Source organism: Grammomys surdaster, unplaced genomic scaffold (genome assembly GCF_004785775.1).
Source record: "Grammomys surdaster isolate TR1022 unplaced genomic scaffold, NIH_TR_1.0 126271, whole genome shotgun sequence".
Classification (NCBI taxonomy): domain Eukaryota; kingdom Metazoa; phylum Chordata; class Mammalia; order Rodentia; family Muridae; genus Grammomys; species Grammomys surdaster.
The window spans coordinates 6,941,422-6,950,803 of NW_021621071.1; the positions used below are offsets into that span (position 1 = coordinate 6,941,422).

General features: G+C 44.1%; 1 protein-coding gene across 2 annotated transcripts; it reads left to right on the forward strand.

The window, feature by feature from the left end:
* The first annotated feature begins 8,180 nt into the window (after positions 1–8,180).
* LOC114613731 (40S ribosomal protein S27-like) lies at positions 8,181–8,738 on the forward strand. Of its 2 annotated transcripts, none has more exons than XM_028759099.1 (2): positions 8,181–8,273; positions 8,492–8,738. In XM_028759099.1, the coding sequence occupies exons 1-2, from the start codon at positions 8,209–8,211 to the stop codon at positions 8,679–8,681; spliced, it is 255 nt and encodes an 84-aa protein (XP_028614932.1). In that variant the 5' UTR covers positions 8,181–8,208; the 3' UTR covers positions 8,682–8,738. The 2 variants fall into 2 exon arrangements, with proteins under 2 accessions (XP_028614932.1, XP_028614931.1); XM_028759098.1 differs by having other exon boundaries at positions 8,209–8,273; positions 8,468–8,738.
* Positions 8,739–9,382: the final 644 nt, after the last annotated feature.

The window sequence follows — 9,382 nt, forward strand, 5'->3', positions numbered from 1 at the left end:
ACTTAACTAGCAAAAATGTAATGTTTCTACGTGTGCAAAATCAAAATAAGATAGACTTAAATGGGAAATGAAAAGTTGGGGCAACTTGGGAAGGCATAAGAATAATATTTCTAATGTATTAGAAATTTCTGCACATTGGCTAAAAATAAGGCAAAAATAAGTTCCAGATGGATAGAGTTGAAAGTAAAACTTTTAAAAACTCTTTAACAAAAATAAGGTATAAATAATATCCAGCCTGTGGATATGGAAGGGACCTTTAAGCCTAAAATAGTATTAAAAACTATAAAGAAATACATCAATATATTTAAGCATATAAAATTTAATTTCAAAAATAAAAGATACAATTAGAGCCTTACATACAGCCCAGTCATAAGGCATGTGCTTAGGGGTTTAAGTTCTGGGTTTAGGCTCTGCTATATCAAGAAAGGAAAAAGAAGATGAAAAATAAAAGCCTTTAAGTTAACTTAGAAAATATTTGCTTGGGAGGCAGAGGCAGGTGGATTTCTGAGCTCAAGGCCAGCCTAGTCTACAGAGTGAGTTCCAGGACAGCCAGGGCTACACAGAGAAATCCTGTCTCAAAAAAAAAAAAAAGAAAGAAAGAAAGAAAGAAAGAAAGAAGGAAGGAAAGAAAGAAAAGATTTGCAGCAAGCAATTCTAAATTTATGAAAAACTCAGTAAAACTGATCTTTTAAATATATATATATGCATAAGTGTTTTGCTTGCATGTATGTCTGTGGACCATGGTTCCTGCATTTATGTCCACACTGGTCGGAGAGAGCATCAGATCCCTGGCACTGGAATTATAGAGGCGCTACCATATGGGGGGGTCTGGGAATTGAACCCTGGTCACCTTGGAGTGCAGGCAATGCCCCTAGCTGCTGAGCCATGTTTCCAGGTTGTTTGTGTGTTTGCTTGTTTATAGCACTGAAGCCGTGCAGGCATATCTTAGCACTCAGAAGACAGAGGCCAGAGGATTGCAAATTGAAGGTCAGTTTAAACTAACCGTGAGAACCTAAGTAGGAAAGAAAAAGGTAAAGGGAAAAAAATTAGAAGCACTAAAATTTCTGTAGGAGAAACAAAGAATTCAAATGAATCAAAAAGATATAAATTTCAGTGGCTAGCTAACAAATGTTTGAAAATGTTCAGTTACTCACAACCAACAAAATCAATGGAATATTGTGTGCTGTAGCCCTCTCCAGTACAAGTAAATTGAAAATGTTTTGAAAAGTGACTTTGAAATATCAACAAAACAAAGAGCCGGGGAGATGGCATAGGCAGGCGAGTGCTAGCAACGAGTGTGTGAAGATGCCAGCATAGACATCCAGGATTCGCACCCAAACAAGCAAATAAACAAAAAGTGTGTTGCGCTGGGCCGTGGTGGCGCACGCCTTTAATCCCAGCACTTGGGAGGCAGAGGCAGGCAGATTTCTGAGTTCGAGGCCAGCCTGGTCTACAGAGTGAGTTCCAGGATAGCCAGGGCTACACAGAGAAACGCTGTCTCAGGAGAAAAAAAAAAAAAGTGTGTTGGTATAAACCTGAACTCCCAGGGCTGGAGAGGCAAAGAGAGGAGGATATCCAGGGCTCACTGGCCAGTCTGTATAGCCAATCGATGTGCTCCAGGTTCAGGGAGAGAACCGATCTGAGGATGTGGCTTAGTTGATAGGATGCACAAAGCCCAGGGTTTCACCGCCAGGAGATATAAACCGATAATACCTGTAATATCAGTGGTCAGGAGGTGGCAACCGAAGTGATTAGAAATTCAAGGTCATCTTCAGCGTGGACCGCCTGGGTTAAAGAAGACCCCGTCTTTAAAAATAAGTAAAATATGGTGGAGAAAAGACTGAGGAAGATTCCCAGCGTAAACCTCTTCCCTCCCCCGTTCCCTCCCCCTTCCACGTGTTCAGAAAATAAGCTTTCCGTCCTTCCTGAAGAAAAGGCAGGATCATGGGACCAGACATGCACAGACTTGGCCCATCTGGTAAGATAACAGCCTAAAACTGTCCAAAGATCGGCCAGATGCAGGGGCAAAAAAATAAAACAAAACAAAAAATAAAACCAGAGTATTGAGGCTAAGAAGGGTGTCAGTGAAGGAACGGAAGACGCTGGGAACGTGGAGTTGTAGTTACGGATTAACATTGAAGTGGTCGGTATGAAAGTAAGATTTTCTTTATCTCACCGGGCGGTGGTGGCGAACACCTTTGATCCTAGCACTCGGGAGGCAGAGGCGGGTAGATTTCTGTGAGTCTGAGGCCACCGTGGTCTGCAGTTCTAGAAGAGCCGGGGCTGCATAGAGAAACCCTGTCTTGAAAATCCCAAACAAAAAAAATTTTTTCTTTATCTTTAAATCTTGACTTATGTATTATTATTGTATATACGGCACGCGTCTGCAAGGGCACCGCAGCATACATGTAGGGTCAAGAGACAAATTTTGGTATGAGATTCCAGATCAAACTCTGGTCATCACAACCAGCAGAGTTCTCCCTAACACAAACTACAATTGTCCTTTACACGTTTGCTGAGCTCACCGACTAGTGATCTTGTCTTTCTGCTCTTACTGCCTTGCATACTGTCTGCCATATTCCTTGTAGATGATATGTTTTTTTTTAAATCCACAGAATATATATGGTTACATGCCAATGAAATTTTAAAAAAATATATATGAAAATATTTACATAATTTTACTATCTGTTGACGGAGAATGAACATTTTGCCTAGCACTTGAGAGACCAACCCTGGTCAAGCGCCAACCCTTGGAGAATCAACAAGCTAACAAACTTATTTCATTTGCAGTCCTCGGGATTAAGGAGTAGACGGTGAGATTCTATTTTACAGGGTTTTCATTGTCGTTGTTTTTATAACATTTCTATTTTGTGGTGGCGTGGTAGAGAGGCGGTACAGGGCGGTTATGTGGGTTTCAGGATGTGCAACTTGCCAAAGTCATTTCTTTCCTTCCACCAAGTAGGTCCTAGGGACCAAACTCAAGTTACCAGACTTGAGCCATCTTTCCCCGCCTTAAGAAACAAACAAATAAACAAACAAACATCCCTATTTTATTTTTAGAACAGTGTCTCTTAGAGCCTAGGGTAGGCTCAAACTCTCTATGAAAAGGGTGTGAATTACTGGTCTCTGTCTCTATCTCCCAAACGCTAGCATGGCAGGTTGTGGACCATGGTTCAGGTTGCTATGATAAACACTCTCAGCAAAAGCAACGAAGGAAAAGAGTGATGTGTTTGTAAAAAGATAAAGAGATAGAGAATATGTTCTGTGGAGGTGTGTGTAGAGGTATGGGGGAAGGGGATGTCTCAGCGGGCCCATGCCGAGGCATATCTTCCCCCTGAGGGACCAGCCATACACCGGTATAGCATAGACTAGAGTTTATTCAGAGCATGGGGAGGGGAGGAGGGTAGTAGATGCAGAGAGAAACAGAGAGAGAGAGAGAGAGAGAGAGAGAGAGAGAGAGAGAGAAAGGCCGACCATGACCACGTGGAGAGAGTGGGAGGAGGGGAGAAGGGGGAGGGGACAGAGGAATCAAGAGAGCAAGAAAGAAAGGAGGGGGCAAGCAGCCCCTTTTATAGTGGGCCAGGCCTACCTGGCCATTGCCAGGTAACTGTGGGGCGGAGCTTAGACAGAATGCTAACAAAGAGTTTACCTAGCTTATACTTCTAAGTCACAGTCTACCATTGAGGGTACTCAGGTCAGAACTTGAAGGTCAGGCGTGCTAGCCATCCTGTGAAGCGTTATCTCTAATCAGGCACAATCCAGCAGAAGCCACAGAGGACTGTCTGATGACTCATGCACAGTCACCCCCCCACACACACACCAGCTTCATTACACAACCCAGAACCACCTGCCCAGGGACCACCCACAGCTGGCTCTGCCTTCCAACTAACAATCAAGACAATCCCCTACAGGCATGACTACAGGTCAGTTCCTTAACTGAGGCTCCACTCCCAAGTGACTCTAGGCTGTGTCACTGACAGATAAAACTAACCCAGACAGGCCCCATGCTGGGTTCTCACTGGGGTTTACGACCTAGAGGTAAATCACACATTGTAACTCTGCACAATCAGTGCTTAAGGTGGAGCCGCACTGGCTGCATCTGGAAGAGGCTCAAGGAAGAGCATCACAAAATACTCTCTAAAGGCCCAGATGTCCTAGTGAAACCTGAAAGACTGGATGAGTTGGTCATCCAAAATGCAGTGGAGTAGGTCAGAGGCAAAGTAGACCAGATGTCTGAAAATGAGGCAGATCGTGGCATGTTCAGCATGCTTAAAAAAAAAAAACAAATTAGGAAAGGCTGTGGGGGGGCAACACACACAAACACACACAAACACACACACACACACACACACACACTCTCTTGGGAGTGTGAGCAAGTCTAGATGAATAAGCTAACGTCATTCAGCCTTTCACACTGAGGAAATGGAGTTAGGGACGGTTGCACATAGTAGCAACGTGATGAGTTTTAAGTTATTTTAAAGGTCATTCTTTTCGTGGTATGTGTATAGTAAGGGACTGAAGACCAAGAGTCAGAAGGCTGTAGCAGTGATCCAGAAGAGAGTTGGCAGGAAGTGACCGAAACTAGGGGTGTCAACAATGGGATATATATAAAAATAAATAAGGTAGATTCGATGGTATCTATTTGAGAAGTGACGATAATAAAAAAATTATCGTGCAAATAGTTTGATAAATTATATGAGGGCGATTAGAAAGGAAAAGATCTTATCTCAAACTATATCAAAATTAACCCCAGGTCAATGAAAGAGTTGAAGCTTTGGACTAGAGAGATGGCTCAGTGGTTAAGAGCACTGACTGCTCTTCCAATGGTCTTGAGTTCAATTCCCAACAACCACATGATGGCTCATAACCATCTGTAATGGGATCTGATGCCCCCTTCTGGTGTGTCTGAAAACAGCTACAGTGTACTCACATACATAAAATAAATAAATCTTTTTTTTTTTTAAGTTGAAGCTTAAACAATGAAGATATAAAAGTTCTAGGAGTGTTCTGGTCAAGATGGTTTTCTAAAACATTCCAGTTTATACCAGGGGGGTGGGGGTTGGGGAGTGGAGGAGAAAACTAGTGTCCTCCAGAGACCATGACATATGGGCTATGGACTTGAGGAGATGGAGGAACAAGGCCACAGCAGATAGTGGCTGAACACAGCTGGCCACTGGAGTGGTGCTTGTCTCTGAAATCTCTCCAATGTTATTTTGAAATGTTACCCTAAGACCTGCTTTGGGATTATTGGCCAGAGTCAGAATATGGGCAGCCATAAAACAGCTAGATAAAGCAGACAAGACGCAGGGAATAGAGAAAGACAGTAAGCCAGAACCAACAAGACACACAGACAGACACACCAGTAAGTCTAAAGGCTGTTTGGACATCCTGCTGTTTGGTCTCCTATAAGCAGAAGTAGGCTGTAAACTCACTGCATAACAATGACCGCCTTAAATTACTGTCCATCTCCTCTTAAGCGCTGAGATTACAGGCATGACCCAGCACAACCAGATGCAAGCTACAGTTTCCTGAATGCTAGGTGACCACTCTACCAACCAAACTGCATGCTCGGCCCTTAGTTGGAAAAGTCAGATGGGGAACTGGCAGGAAGATCGCTGAGCAGGTTAAGGTACTTGCTAGCTGCAGAGTCTACCAACCTGAGATCATCCCCAGGATCAACATGGTGGAAGGAGAGAATCAACTCCAGTAAACTGTCCTCTGATCTCCATAAGTGTGTGGCACACATGCGCACACACACACTAAATTAATTAATTACTTAATTACTCTTATTAGGCCTAGACTGTTCCAGTCTCTGAGACTTACTACTGAATAAGCTCACCCTTCTAGCTCTTTCTGAACTCTGGCTGGCTGGTTCAAGTCAGTTATTATGGCTCAAAACTCCTCTTCAAGGTGACTGATTCAATCTGGTTTCTCCTGAATTGCTCTTCTTGGTCTCATACTAACTTAGGCAATATGTTTGATGGCTCACTCTCATTCTCTGGCTCATCCTGTCTTCATCGGTGTCTAGCTTGTTCTCTCTCTCTCTGTAACTTGTCTCTCTATAACTGTCTGGGTAAAACTGCCCCCTCTCCTCCTGCTCTCTTAAGTAGCCCCGTCTTGATAGTTATCCCGTGAGATGAAGAAGAGAAGAGAGAAGGCGGAGAACAGAAAAAAATGGGATCGGTCTTGTCCTTTTGTAAGGAACCCATTTGGCAAGAGCTTCACGGGTCCACCATCAAGGGCACAGCCCTCACAGCCCAAGCACCTCTTAAATGCGCGCTCTCTCTCTCTCTCTCTCTCTCTCTCTCTCTCTCTCTCTCTCTCTCAGTGTATTCAGGGCATGGGGAGGGGAATTGAGAGGGTAGTAGAGACAGAGAAACGGGATGGGGGGTGGGAGTGGAGAAGAGACTGACCATGAGCACCTGGAGAGAGAGGCGGGAGAGGGGTGGAGGGAGGAGGGAGGGAGAGAACAGAGCTAAAGCAAGAAAGCAAGGGAGCGAAAGAGTCCTTCTTAGTACACCACTAAAATGGAGATTATTTCACAATATGTTTGGAAAGGGCATTAAACACACACACACAAACAAACCCAGTGTCTTCTATTAATCTCCACGGCACTGCCTCATCGATTTTCCTGTCCGAGTCACCACAGACTCTGACATTGCTGAATCTACTGAGTGATGCTGCTTCTCCTCTCGCTCGGTCCACTTGCGGCACCTGACCCGTGTGAGATGCCACCTTCTCAAGAGATACTTTCTTTCTTGGCTTCTACGTTTTTCTCCCCTGTACTGTCTGCTCCTTCTCCGTCTCTCTTACTGACTCTTCCTTATTTCCAAAGCTTCCGAACACTGCAAGAGCTCAGTCTTTGGATTTCTTCTCTTCAGTGTTTCCCCGAGTTCACTGCAGCAGCTTAAATTATGATTTACAACCATTTACTCCCTGTCTTCTACAAAGATTATATATCTGCACTCTGGATTTATCTCAAAATCTCTCTTCTAAGCAGAATATGCAGCCTGGCCTTATTGCAGGGCTGAGCTAGTCCTCTGGCTGTTAACTTCCAAATAAACCTTAGGCAAGAAGGCAGTTGAATCCGCCCTACAGCCAGCCGTTCACTAGAGAAAACTCTGTAACCCACTTGTGTGTAACTATCGCATGAAATATATACTAACAGGTATAATTCACTGGGATTTGAGTTGTTTGTCTCCTTAACAATTTTGACTAGCAATACTCCTGTTTATTGGTTGATTTAGAAAGAGGATCTCGCCGGGCAGTGGTGGCGCACGCCTTTAATCCACCTGAGAGGCAGAGGCAGAGGCAGGTGGATTTCTGAGTTCGAGGCCAGCCTGGTCTACAGAGTGAGTTCCAGGACAGCCAGGGCTACACAGAGAAACACTGTCTCAAAATATATATATATAAATAAATAAAATAATAGAAAGAGGATCTCATGTAGCCAAGGCTAGCCTCAAATTCACTGTTGTAATCCGGTCAACTTCTGATCTTCCTGCCTCTTCTTCCCAAGTGCTAGGTAGGATTCCAGATGTGCACCACCGTTTATGAAGTTCCCTTTAAATCATCCTGAGTTCCAGGCTCATAGTTACAGTTGCCGAGATGGCACCTATCAGACTCAGCAGATCTACATGTAAGCGCATGCTCCTTCAGATGCACTGGTCAGCTTGAGTCTTTCCACTATTAACTCATGGAAACGTCAACACGCTAAGATCAGAAACGTTAAGGAAAGAAGCCTACAGTCCTCCTGATTTCTTAGTTTTGCTAATATTCCGTGTCAACTCATCAGTGACTCTTGCTGCTCTTATGTTGAAGATCAGTTCAGGCTCTGAAAACTCCCTCATCTCCGTTTCCTGTTCACTCCGAGTGGCACGCCAAGTCCTCGCCAATGAAATGTCACCCTTTGCTCTGCCCTTAGTCTGAATTCTTCAGCATTTTTGGTGAAACTTTTCCTAGACCAGAAAAACAAGAGTTAATCAAAAACTACCCAGTGAATGCTATTCCCCTTCAGGTGGGGCGCAGATGACGGGTTGTCTTTTAACTCTCTTTAATCAGGACTTGCCACCTCTATCTCTATGGCCTAGTTCAAGCCGCCCGTTATCTTCACCCGGGTTATTTTGAAAGCCATTGACTTTACTCCTATTTATACCTCCCAGCAGGCTTTTTAAAAAGCAATGGTGTTGTTCCTAACCTCCCTACGAGAACATGCCTCTCACAAAGGATCTCCTTCATCCCTCTCCAGAGGAGGAGAAGAGGAAACACAAGAAAAAGTGCCTGGGGCTGGAGAGATGGCTCAGAGGTTAAGAGCACTGACTGTTCTTCCAGAGGTCCTGAGTTCAATTCCCAGAAACCACATGGTGGCTCACAACCATCCGTAATGGGATCCGATGCCCTCTTCTGGTGTGTCTGAAGACAGCTACAGTGTACTCATATAAATGAAATAAATAAATCTTTAAAATAAAAGAAAAGAAAAAGAAAAAAAGAAAAAGCGCCTGGTGCAGAGCCCCAATTCCTACTTTATGGATGTGAAATGCCCAGGATGCTATAAAATCACCACAGTCTTTAGCCATGCACAAATGGTAGTCTTGTATGTTGGCTGCTCCACTGTCCTATGTCAGCCTACAGGTGGAAAAGCAAGGCTGACAGAAGGATGCTCCTTCAGGAGAAAGCAGAACTGAAAGCCCCTGATTGAAGATGAGTGGGAACCTTCCCAATAAACACATTTTGGATATATATTTTTTAAAAACAATGGTGTTGCACCTTTCCTTTGCTCAAACTTTCCTTTCTTCAAATAGCTTCCCGTTCCACCAAGAAGGAAAGAGCTGTCACTGTAACAGCCTCCTTCCCAGCATTCCTTTTGCACTCTCAGCTTAGCTCACCCCCTAACTGCGAATCTCCGAATCTCTGCTGTGACAACTCACAGCTTTCTCCCTTGGCTGAGGCCACTGTGACATCTTCCGCATTCCTTAAACATTCATTTGTGCTGTCACTTCAAGGACTTTGGGTGTGTGTTAGTTTTGTGTTCCTTGGACTTTAGATCTTTGTTGTTTTTATCAATGTTTTATTTATTGATTTGTTGTTGTTGGTTGGTTGGTTGGCTGGTTGGCTTTTAGAGACAAGGTTTCTCTGTGTGGCTCTGGCTTTCCTGGAACACACTCTGAAGATCAGGTTGGCCTCTAACTCACAAAGATCCTCATGCCTCTGCCTCCCGACTGCTGTAGCCACCACTACTCATCTAGTGCCTGTCTGCCTTCTTTCTTTCTCTCTCTTTCTCTTCTTTTTCTTTCCCTCTTTCCTCCCTCCCCTCTTCCCCTCTCTCCCTTCTTTCCTTCATTTCTTTCTTTCTTTTCCTCCCTCTCTCCCTCCCTCCCTCCCTCCC